Here is a 12,411-nt window from a genome sequence, read left to right as displayed (position 1 = left end):
CTCGGGCCCCGGGGCGGTTTCCTGCTGAGGGAGGGGCGGATCATGACGGGCGCGAGGCTGCGAGGCGGAGCGGCCGCCATCGTGCGTGTGCGGTAAGGACCGAGCATCCCCGGAGCGCGGAGCCGGCGGGAGCGGAGGTAACGCGGGCAGCCGCGTCGGTGCAGCCGCCCGGAGCCGCGGTGCGGGGCCGGCCGGGCGGCGGGCAGCGGGGTCCTCTCCGCAGCACCCGGGGCCGCCGCAGGTGCGAGAGCCGCGCGGGTTTGTCGCCGAAGCGCTGAGGAGCCGCGCTCGGCCCGCCCGACTCCCGCCTCAGCCCTGAGGCGCCGAGGCGCGCGGTGGCTGCCGTGATCGCAGCCAGCGCTGCCCGGAGGGCGCGGAACGGCGCTCGGTTTGGCTCCCCGAGGAGAGCGGCGGCCCCAGCGGCTCTATCCTCGCGCTTCCCGTGTTTGCTGACGGCACACGGAGCCGTGGCCGCGCTGCAACGGCCGCCGCGGGGCTGAGCTGCGTTAGCTCTAGACGCCGGCGTTACTGGGACCGCCGCGGCCTCCGTGCTGGGCGCTGCAGCTGTGTTTGTCCAGACATCCCCTCCCAGCAGCTGCCCGCGCCCTCCCGGCCCGGTTCCTGGCTGAGGGCGGTCTGCCGGGAACTGCTTTGAATTTCCAGGGGAATAAATGGGAAGCGTGAGCAATGCGGAGCCGTAGTGACGTGTTGTTTTCCACTCGCAGCGAGCTCTGTGCCACAGCTTTAAGGCGGCTGGGTGTGAAATCTGCTCCTGAGATAGGTCTGTATGGGATGGGTACTGTAGCAAAATTTGCCAAGTTGTTTGTGAGTGGGCTGATCTTTCCTTCGTCTGATGTTCACAGCAGCTCTCCGGGTTTCAGAGCACGTGGGTGGCTTTGCTGAACAGCTTTGCACAGGTGCGTATTTACTGATACACCATCAAGTGAATAATTGATCTAGAAATGACTTAATTTACTTAATAAACACACCTTGCCCTTTCTTGAAAGTGGATGTTAGAAGCTCATTTATTTGTTCTGAGGATTTGTGTTGGTTTATAGGATGCGAAGAGTGAGGTGTAGATGTGATGCTGAGCGATGCAGTCAGTGGAAATGGTGGGGATGGGTTGGGGGTCTCAGTGGGCTTTTCCAACCTTAGTGACTCTGATTCTGTGTTCATGTATGGGAGCTCGCAAGACTTGGCTGAACAGGTTAAATCTTTACGCTGGGGATTACTTTTGTCACAAGGCCTTCCTGTCTGCTGGTTGTGTGTGGCCTGGGCAGGATTTTCTTCTCCCAGAAGCAATAAGAACCATCCTAGACAGACTAAGCCTTTCCCACATAAGTGCTCAGACTGTGAAGTGCCTAAATACATACACTACAAGGAATAGGCATTTCTGGGACTTACAACCTTTGCACTGTTGGTGCTTAACTCCCTGAAGGCGTTTGTGCTATTTGTTGGTGAAGAGCGGGCTTGGCTCTTACCCACAGGACCAACTGTTTAATTTCTTGATGGGAGTTTTACAGCTGGGATATGCAGATAGAGTATCTCTGTAAAGTTATGTTACAGTGAGGGTTAGTTCACATAGTCAGGACAGCAGCAGAAGACAGAGGCAGGAATACTGGTCATCTCTCCTAGTGAGCAAGTACTGTACATAAGTGTTTGGTACTGGACATGGGCTCAAAGGTTTTCCCTGCTATCTGGACAGCCACTGTCGTGCTGAGTGGGACAAAGGGGTCTTCGTCTATCCCTGTTCTTGAAGGAAGGTCACACTGTAATTCATTCCTAGTGTTTGGTTAAAGGCACGTTAACCTTCGTTAGTTCTTTTGGAATGTGGCCGGTATGTGATAGGCCTTATCAGAATGTGCACGTCTGAAGTGATCTTAATTTCAGATCATTACGTCCTGTTTTCCTATTGAAGGTTTTCTATGTCAATGACACTGTTACTCCAGTAAAAATCCTGAGCAGATCAGCAAAAAGATTCCTCACATCTGCAACCATCAGCAAAAACAAGAGGTTAAGACTTTGTATTGCACAAGGGTGAGTGGTGAAGAAATACATGTGTTAGCTTGTGTGATGCCATAAGCCTGCATTAGCCTTAGCAGTCCTATGGCAGGGCTTTGGCAGCATTAGACTTCTGTTTTTAGCTGGAATATTACAGAATTGCTTTGTGTTTGAAGATATATATGTCTTCAAACTTTCAGTTGGTTGAAGCTAGTGGGTTTAGTTCCGGCTAAGTGAAGTTTGTAAACCAAAGAAACACCCCAAACCTGATGGTAGTTTTGGTTCTGACCTAGGAGTAGTGTAATAAGACACCGGTTTCAGGGGAACAAGCAATTCCTGCCCTGGAGGCTTTAAGGGTATAAAACAAACAAGGTTAGAGAAGAGAACCAAATGCCAAATGTTGAGTGAGCTGTTGAATGCACCTTTGCTCAAATGTTAGATGTTGGAAGATACCGCAAGCTGTGAATAACAGAAGCAGAGTTGAAGAGGAAGAAAGAGTGTTGGGGAGAAGGTAAGCGAGCTTGGGAGGATATTGTGGTTTTTCTTTCTCAGGTAGGGTAGAATAGAGCAAGAAACAGTCAAGGTCATCAGTAACAAAGTTGTGTAGAACAGCAGTCACGTGCTGCTAATTGAGATTAGAGGCATTTGAACAGTGATAGGGTCTGTACTTACAGGTAACTAAATTTACTTCTGGACTTTGGACTGTGAAGTAAATGACAATGTCTCTGTGTAGCACTTGCCTATGTGTGAAAGAATCAAATTTGATTTAATTAGAATGATTCAATTGACAGACTGGAAGGAGCAGTCCTTGAGAGCAGCCCTGTGGAGAGGGACCTGGGGGTCTTGATAGATGAAGAACTTCACATGAGCCAGCAGTGTGCTCTTGCAGCTTGGAAGGCAAATGGAATCCTGGGCTCCATCAGGAGAGGGGTGGCTGGCAGGGACAGGGAGGTGATCGTCCCCCTCTACTCTGCTCTTCTAAGGCCCCATCTGCAGCACTGTGTGCAGGTCTGGAGCCCCCAGTACAAGAAAGACAGAGAGCTGTTGGAGAGGGTCCAGAGGAGCCACAAAGATGATCAGGGGGCTGGAGCACCTCCTGTACAAAGACAGGCTGAGGGAGCTGGGCTTGTTCAGCCTGGAGAAGAGAAGGCTGTGGGGTGACCTCATTGCAGCCTTCAGTACCTAAAGGGAGCCTACAGACAGGAGGGGAATCAACTCTTTGAAAGGGCAGATAACAGCAGGACAAGGGGAAATGGTTTGAAGTTTTGAGATTAAGGTTGGATGTCAGGGGGATGTTCTTTACTATGAGAGTGGTGAGGTGCTGGAACAGCTGCCCAGAGAGGCTGTGATGCCCCGTCCATCCCTGGAGGCCAGGTTGGATGGGGCCCTGGGCAGCCTGGGCTGCTATGAAATGTGGAGGTTGGTGGCCCTGCATGTGGCAGGGGGGTTGAAGATTCATAATCCTTGAGGTCCCTTCCAACCCTCTGATTCTGTGATTCTTTAATGCCTGATTATTCAAAGTCTTGCTTCCAAATGAGCAGTGCTTTTGAAGGGTGTTCCTGGAAGAAATGGGAGTAGTGAGTGGGGCACGTGGCGTAGCAAATCACAAAGCTGTGTAGTTACATATGGCACATTTTCCAAATGGCAGTTGGATGCCATAGTAATACCTATAGTACTCTTATTTTCCCTGCTGAGATTTCTCCAGAGCGATGTGCCTTCAGGAATATGCTTGCAGCCAGTGTCCTGTCTGAGACAAAGTAGATACTTCAAGTTAAATCTCAGTTTCAAGTTCAGTGCTGTTTTTGTTGGGGACAGGTGTTCACAAATTGGTCATGAAGACACCCGCGTTGCTTGTCCTGCTGTTTTACACATTTACTCTTCCTGATGGCTGAATCATATTTGTATTTGGTTGTTATGTTTTGTACTACACAATTATAACAGCCTTCCCTTGCAAACCAAACCAAATAATCGTACGACTGACAGGCTGCTTTCTGAAGACTTAGCTCTACTACACCAATAACAGCAGATCAATCAGTCTGTGGTTGCAAACACATTTGGCAGAAGCAGTGGAAGACAGGTGCATATTTAGGAAGAGTGGCCAGGTACAGATAACAAGGAAGACTGGTAATGACTGGTGAGCTGAACTTGCTTGACATTTTCTTTGAAGTTTGTCATATGAGCACAGTCAAACATGAAAATGATGTGGATCCCTCTTCTCTAATTAGTTTAATACCAGTAGGGATGCACTGTTGCAGCAGTCTAGCTTTTAAGTTCTGAAGGAGCAGTTTCTGGACAGATGGGACGTTTTGGTCCAATCAAAAGTGTGAAATTTGATGGCATGTGATGGCACTAGATAAGATGTTGACTTGTATAAACTGATAAAATGTGTATTTAGCAATGAAGCATATTTAGAGTGTTTCTTTACTGAGGGAAGAAAATAAATGGGAAGGCATTCAACTAAACAGATTGAGGACCTCATTGTTCATTACTTAAAAGGACACGGTCTCTATTTCGATATGAGAGAAGCTTGAACATTCACATGAGTTGAAGAAAAATCGTGTTTCAGTTACTTTTTTATTGATTGAAAATAGACTTTATCCTTTTCATATCTTTAAAACTATTGAAGTTAAGTTCCATCAAGCCAAATTTCCTTTTCTGCAGTATCCAGTTGTTGGCTGGGTAATTAAGGAAAAGTTTGATTACTAAGTTTTCCCTCCAGAAAGCTTCCTCTAACGGGACGAGCAAAACTTTGTATGTTTGTTTGCTACTAGCTGCATAGCTACCTGTGTGGTTTGAGTAGCTGCATGCTGTTCTATAGTAAAGGGCAGAAGCATGCACTGAAGATTTGATGAGGAGCAGGTAGTGCATTCCAGTAATTCTGTAGGGTCTACACTTCATGCAGTTGATAGCCTAGTAATCAAAGGTACATTTGCCATTTTGGTTAGATTCCATTCAACGCTTTGGATTGGATGTAGTGTGTTTTTTTCATGGGCAGGCTGCACTCCTGGATAACGCCAAAAAATGAGGCAGTGGGAGCTGGGAACCGAATTTCTTGGAGAAGGTTTAAGGTGGAAAAGCAAACTATTATGGGATACAAATCAGCAGTTAGATGAGGGGAATTCTGGACTGAGTGTCTCTTCCCGTTGCCCCTGGTTATGGCCTACATTATGTTGATAAAGCGTGCAGTCCTGCTCTTAGATTACCTGTGTAAGTACAGTAAGCACATCTGGTGAATTTGTAAGCACTGCAGTAAATCTATGTTCATGCTTCAGACTTCCAGTTTGGTCTTAGAATGCTTTCATTTATTTATGTTTCCTCATTTTGACTCTGCTCTTTTTCAACTGGGTAGTTCCTCAATTCTGTCCTTCCTACTTTTTTTTCCCCCGCCTAGAGGTAGAAATTTCTTTCTTAAATTATGCTGGCACTTGTATCACGCTGTGTCTATGTTGGTTTTTTGTTTGTTTGCTTTAACTACACATGGATTTCCCTTTGTGTAATGACACAGGTGAAGTAATAGAAGGGGATTTCACATAGGGTGGGAAGTTGGGAAGAAGACTTGGCAAGAATGTTACAGAATAACAATTTTTATCATGATTTCAGCTGTCTCTTTTGTTCTTGATTGCAGTTCGGAGCCGTGGAGAATTCACAGCCCTTCCACGATGGGAGAAAGGACAGACTGTGCTAAGTCTCATAGCTCACTGGCTGAATACAGCCCCGTCAGTAAATCAGACAAGACAGATCCAAACGACCACTCTGAAATACAGGATGGAAACCAAAACACAATGCAACTGAAGAAAGAAATATCTTTGCTAAACGGGATAAGCCTGATAGTAGGCAACATGATTGGCTCAGGTATTTTTGTCTCACCCAAAGGAGTTCTCATCTACAGCAAATCTTACGGATTGTCTCTAGTAATTTGGGCAATTGGAGGGATTTTTTCAGTCTTTGGAGCTCTCTGCTATGCTGAACTTGGAACCACTATTACAAAATCAGGAGCCAGTTATGCGTACATCTTGGAGTCATTTGGGAGCTTCATTGCTTTTATTCGTTTGTGGACCTCACTTCTAATTGTTGAGCCGACTAGTCAGGCAGTTATTGCAATCACCTTTGCTAACTACATAGTCCAGCCTTTCTTTCCATCTTGTGATCCTCCATATATTGCTTGTCGTCTCATAGCAGCTGCTTGTGAGTGTAAGTATTTCTACCATGGTCATTTTTTTTTTATCTGCAATTAAGTTTCATTTAATCAAATCCTACCAAATCCCCGTGTTGTGTACTGAAATGATTTGAGTTACACTAGGAAAAACAACTATTTCCAGGGTTATGAACAACTTTAAAGTATTATTCTGTGAGTTGATGTGTTCTAATGCAGATGCAGAACAGTGTTTAACACTTCTAAGTTGACTTGCATGAGAAAAATGAAAAACAGGTGGTTTTCCCTCAGAAAAATTAAATCAAACCCTGAGATATTGTTGGTGTGGTCTTGGTGCTTTCTTATGCTGTGAATTCTGCTGTAATTTATTTTTCAATAACTTCTCAGTGTAGACATGATTAGGTAATTACTCTGGTCGATTTTCAGAAGATCAGAGAATCACGGAATGGCTTGGGTTGGGAGGGCATTAAAGGTGGTCTAGTTCCAAACCCTGGTGGTGATCGTTCAGTCAGGGTTCTTTATGCTTGTGATTAACAGTAGCATCAGAAAAAGTTGTACCTGTTATAAAGCTGTTTTGAAATCAGGAAATCTTGTGTGCAGATAGAGCACTGAAATGTTTGTAATCAGATAGCTGGCTTGGTTTGTCAGTATAGAGGAAAAACATCATGTGCTTCAAATCAGGATTGTTTTGCTGCGTGGAAAGAATGGAACTGATTGTACGATGTTTGTTTTGATTTTAGGTATTTCATATTAAGTTTTTATTCTACATGCATGTTCTTCATTTCCAGTGCAGAATGAAAAATATCTTTCAGAAAGTCTTCTTGGCAACCCTTGGTTACGTACTTTGCAGTCTCACTGCATGCTGTGGAGCCTGCCCTCCCTGTCATCCTGTGTTCTTGTCATTCAGCTGATAGGCAACTCGAGCTTTTTACTGATGCAGGAAGGAGATGAGCTGTTCTTAGTTGGTTCCCTTCTGAGGCAACAGGGAGCCTGTTGAAAGAGCTGTGATGTTCCTTGTGTGGTTGTCTGTGCAGAACTGTGGGGAGGGAACAGGTGCTGTAACTGTGTGTGCTTCCAATAGTTGAGCTCTAATTAGCTGTAGACACTCCCCTCTCCATTTTTGGGGGGTTAATTTGTTACTGCTCGGAAAGCACTCACGTGGGCCTGGGGGCACAGCTAATGGGAAGAATAATGGCATACTTTCTACAAAAATATCTGTCAGCTTACTCAACTGTGTTCCCTCCCCACCCTCAGATGTATGAGCACATTTTGTTGTGACAGCTTCAGGGCAGGAATGAAGGACCTGTAACATCATGTCCACGTTCCTTGGACAGGTACTGTCCCAAATTATCCTGGCACAGATTTGTTGCTAAGAGAGGAAATCTAGCATCTTTTGGTTTTTTCTTCCTCCCTCCCCGCTCCCTTTTCTTCTGAAGACATGACAGCAAGCTCACAGTCGTGGAGATGAAAGACTTATTGTAACTGTCCATGCTGTGGTTTAAATGATTGTCTTGCCTTGTTCCAGGCTTCAGGCTGACACAAATCCCTGCTCTCCAGCTTCATGTGGCTGTTGCTGCTGAAGCCTATGCTGCTCCCTGGCAGGGCTGCAGTTGTGTCATTCCTTACCTGTGGATAAGGGCAATGCTGTATTAATGAAGCTGCTGGCAGCCAAATTCTGAACACTGGTTATGTATAGATTGTATGTGAAAATAGGTGGGCTCTTGGTGGTGTTTTGTTCTAACAGTAGAACAGCAGTACTCTGGTGAGGTCTGTCTCAGAGTTACGTAGCACTGCTTGGTCATTTGTTTTGGAAACTGGGTTGGCATCTGGTGCTGCAGAACTAAACATGGCAGTTCACAGCAACCTTAAGTAGCTAAGTGATATTAAATTGAAGAAAACATGAGAGGATAATGTTATTAAAAGAAAGAACGTGATTTGTTCAGATTCTTCATTGTTTTCTTTCATTTATCTTTTTTAAAGAGTCCAGAGACAGAACAGCATTTTACCTGGGGAGCAAACCTTGACTCAGAATAAGGAAGAGCTAGTAAGAGTTGCTCCTAATTGAAAATTCCTTAACAAAATATTTGAGAAATGCACCCTGCAATACACCCTGTGAGCAAACACTCTGTGAGTAATACCAGTCGTTTACTCTGAAGAGCAGAGACCAGTAGAGTTGTTTTTATCCTGAGGGTTCTTTGCTAGCTGGCACTGCTGCCTTTTGAAATTTGATACAACTATTTTTCCCCTCTTGCCAAGCTCTGTGGAGTCTGGTTCAGCTGTTCTGCAGTGCCCGCACCAGCAATGAGATCATTACCCTTCTTTTGTTATCTTTTACGTGATTACTCTTCTGTTTGGTAACTGTGCTTATTACTTTTATATCTTAACAGGATCATATTATTCTTGGATTATGGGAAAGGAAATGATTTATCACATCTCTAATTTTGATTTGCTGCCACCTTACTTCTTTATCAAGTTGAATTTTTATGTATGCACGTGTTAAAAAGACACAGCACAGGAAAATTCTGTGGAGATAAAAACTGCAGTGCAACATAACCAGGTTTTTGCTAGCTAGTGGAAGCACTGAGAATTGGAGGAAAATGCATAAGGGTTGAAATAAAGAATAGAATGGTAATCTGGATAAGCAAAGTGTTCACTGGCCGTTTTTTATTGAGTAAAGGACACTGAAGATAGTGAACCTGTGAAGTATTCAGCACTGGAGTTCAGGTTGGCTCTCTGCCTGAGGAAAAAGCAAAGTGTTGAGAGCCACAAAAACAGTATTTCAACAGCAGCTTGAAAAGCATTTTTGTGGGAAGTTGATCATATGAGTAAGTTTAGTCAGCTGCTGTTAGTAAAATACTTGTGAAATCTGTAACTTAAGCTCCATTTCAATCTTGTGAAATAGGTCTGACACTGATTTATTGTGGGGTAGAGGGAAGGACATACTTTGAATATGCAGTATTTGCTACCAGTTACTAAAAATACAGAATCATAGAATAATTTGTGTTGGAAAAGATCTTAAATATCATCTTGTTTCAATTCCCTGACACAATATTGCAATAGTTACCATGTCATTTGGTCAGGTCTATTCTAGTCTCAGTTGTTAATTCAGTGTAACACAACTGGAAAAGAGCAACGAATTGCCTGTGACCAAGTTCTGTATTTTAAATACTTTGTGGTTGTTGAACTCATCCTCAGACTTAACAACGAAGGGGGGGAAAACCTTTTAAAGCACTATTTTAAATATTTACTTAAAGGATTTTTTGGATGATCTTTCATTTATCGGAACAATATTGGTGAATTTAAGTTAATAATTTCATGCCTCGGTTTCTCTAACTTCAAAATTGTTGCAGAATGTATCTGATGAGGGGTAGCCAGGAAATGGATCATGTTTTTAGAGGACCACCAATGTGGGGAAAGTCTTTCCTTCCCTCTTTTGAAACAGTGTGTTTTATGTGTGTTTCCTCTGTTGTTTTTTGGTTTGTTTTCAACCAGTGTGTTTTCAATACCTACATGCTGGTACTCTGCTTGGTTTAGTCTAAGTAGCAGTGTAACAGGTGAGTGCTTATTATCTTTGAAAAATGAATTAAATTGAATAATGTTCAAATTGCTTTTTAATTTGTTTTTCTTCTCCCCACCTCTAGGTCTTCTAACATTTGTAAATTGTGCCTATGTAAAATGGGGAACACGGGTGCAGGATATATTCACTTATGCTAAAGTTGCTGCTCTTATTGCTATCATCGTAACTGGAATTGTTAAAATATGCCAGGGTAAGCATATAATCATGGAGAAATATGGCACTGTGATAAGCTATCCTATCTCAGTTGACTTTGAGCTAGGAGAAAGAAAGTAACTAATTGCTCAGCCATTTCATGCCACTTACTGCCTGCTGTGGGGAATAATAAAGGGAAACAGAAAAATGCAGAGCTAGCAAAATACAGTAGGAGTGAAGAAAGCTGTGAGTTCCTGTGCAAGAACATCTTACTTTGCACTGAGGTCAACTGAGTGTTGTTTTCACAAAATTAACTTAGTGCGGGTCGGAAGGTGACTGAACCTGAAGGCAGACAGACGTGTAAGAGCATGTGACCAGATCTGTGTGACAAAAGCTCGTCCTTGTTTTCATGCTCAAATCCTGAGTGCTGTTACAGCTGTTGAAAGTTAGAAAGTTGATGCTTTGGGGGATTTTGTGTGTCTTGTGTGTGCTGGGCTTGTGTCTTCAAGGAGAAAATTCTCAACCAAGTTTTATTCTTTGCCTTTCCCTTGAGGAGGATTTATTGCTGTGCTAACTTAGACAGAATAATTAGACATAACTTAAAATGAATAAAATTACCCTGCTTCAAAGCTGCCACAAATGCCTTTTCCTGGGAGTCCAGCAGTTTATATCCCTTGCTCTAAGTGGTTGTTGCTGAAAGAAACTACTGCGAATGGAGCAAGAATAGCACAGCTGAGCACCTTGCCAGAGTGCTCTGTGCTCAGCATGTCTGTTTCATAGCTGCTAAGCTTGTTCCATACTAACTTCTCCTTGGCTCATTTCTCAATTTCTAACTCAGCAATTACTCTGCGTATGTTTGTGCCAAGGGAATAGCAATCTGTGATGAGGATAAAAAGCAGGAAATAGATGTGAGGGTAGATAAGAGGTCTCAAATACTTCCTGTGCAGTTCTGATGAATTCTAAAGACTTTGGGATGCATAGTGCAGGGCACATTTTGGAGTGGCATCACAAGTCACCGTTCTGTATGTGTGAAGTAGTCTGAATATATGCAGCTGCCAAGATGAGGAAGGTATTTTGATTTGCTGAAGGTCAAAAGCTGACATGCATTCTCACAAATGCTGGTACAAAAAACACACGTTTCCCTCTTAGCTTGAAAAAATTTTCTCAGCAATACTTTGTATTCTCTTTATTGTTCTGTTGCCTGTTATTAATAGATAACTTTTTTTTTTATTATTAAATCTGCTTTTATGTATTGTCACTGTTATCTGAAAACAAGCCTAGTCTTTGTTTTATGCATGGGCTAAATGACAGGAAGTTTAAAAGGTTACAGCAGGAGAGAGCGAATTATTTTATAGTGTTATTAAAAGTCTGAGTGCGATCACTGCTCCTTGTTTGTAGTTCAGTCTGAATCCAGTGTTCCTCAAGCTTTTGTGCCCTTGTAGGCAGGAAGGTGTGTTGTTATAGTAGTAGTGTCATCCACAGAGCATAGCTTGAAGTTCCTTACATGCTCTGCTTAGTCTCATGGCTGAAGCACAGAGTGGAGATGAAGTGTTCAGTAGGCAGCTTTGAGGAAGTTACAATTTCTGAGTTTTTTGTGTCTGTGTGCCAAACTAAAGGAAATGACTTGGTGTATTTGATTATCCTGCAGCTCATTGTGTCTTCTCTGTATGCAGGATATTCATCACACTTTCAGAACTCTTTTGAGGGATCTTCTGTTGATATCGGAGACATTTCCCTCGCACTCTACTCTGCCTTGTTCTCTTATTCTGGTTGGGACACGCTCAATTTTGTGACTGAAGAGATCAAAAACCCAGAAAGGTGAGAGATCTGAGCTTCCTAAAACCTGGTTATTCCCAGCTGCTCATTTTGTATGTCTTTTGCTAATGAGTTCTAAACTTATATGGAAATGAACGAAAACTACTCCATGCTCTCTGATGGCAAGGCCATGGATAATCACCAGCTAAGAATTATTAGCTTTAATCAAAGTTGTGAGAACTAATGAGTCTAGATGATTGCAGAATGCTCTATTCAATGCTTGATACGCTTTTAGTTCAAGCCAGCACGTACTCTTGGAGCAGATCCAGAGGAGGGCCACTGAGATGAAGAGAGGGCTGGAGCACCTCTCCTATCTGAGGGAACTGGGCTTGTTTAGCTTGGAGAAGAGAAAGCTCCAGGAAAACCTCATTGTGGCCTTGCAATACTTGAAGGGGGCGTATAAACAGGAGGGGGAACGGCTGTTTGTGAGGGTGGGTGGTGATAGGACAAGGGGGAATGGTTTTATACCGAGACAGAGGAAGTTTAGGTTGGATGTTAAGAGGAAGTTTTTCACCCAGAGGGTGGTGAGGCACTGGCACAGGTTGCCCAAGGAGGCTGTGGATGCCCCATCCCTGCAGGCATTCAAGGCCAGGCTGGATGTGGCTCTGGGCAGCCTGGGCTGCTGGTTGGTGACCTGCACACAGCAGGGGGTTGAACCAGATGAGCATTGTGGTCCTTTGCAACCCAGGCCGTTCTATGAATCTGATACTTTTAGTTGCAACAGGTGTTAATG

The 12,411-nt window shown here is 43.8% G+C and overlaps 1 protein-coding gene across 7 annotated transcripts in view; it reads left to right on the top strand.

Annotated features, from left to right (window-relative positions):
- SLC7A6 (solute carrier family 7 member 6) overlaps positions 1-12,411 on the top strand; it is a 29,322-nt gene that overhangs the window by 587 nt on the left and 16,324 nt on the right. The window contains exons 1-5 of one of the 7 annotated variants that reach the window (XM_042877116.1): positions 26-92; positions 864-917; positions 5,627-6,192; positions 9,796-9,921; positions 11,537-11,681. In XM_042877116.1, the coding sequence (XP_042733050.1) occupies positions 5,661-6,192; positions 9,796-9,921; positions 11,537-11,681 (803 nt within the window). In that variant the 5' untranslated portion in view covers positions 26-92; positions 864-917; positions 5,627-5,660. Of the gene's footprint in view, positions 1-25; positions 138-696; positions 782-863; positions 918-1,946; positions 2,038-5,407; positions 5,507-5,626; positions 6,193-9,795; positions 9,922-11,536; positions 11,682-12,411 lie in introns of those variants that run through there. The other 6 variants (XM_042877115.1, XM_042877117.1, XM_042877118.1 and 3 more) reach the window with 6 other exon arrangements.

Source organism: Lagopus leucura, unplaced genomic scaffold (genome assembly GCF_019238085.1).
Source record: "Lagopus leucura isolate 7727_CA_CO unplaced genomic scaffold, USGS_WTPT01 Super-Scaffold_100017, whole genome shotgun sequence".
In the NCBI taxonomy this organism is placed as follows: domain Eukaryota; kingdom Metazoa; phylum Chordata; class Aves; order Galliformes; family Phasianidae; genus Lagopus; species Lagopus leucura.
This window is presented reverse-complemented; position numbering and strand designations above follow the sequence as displayed.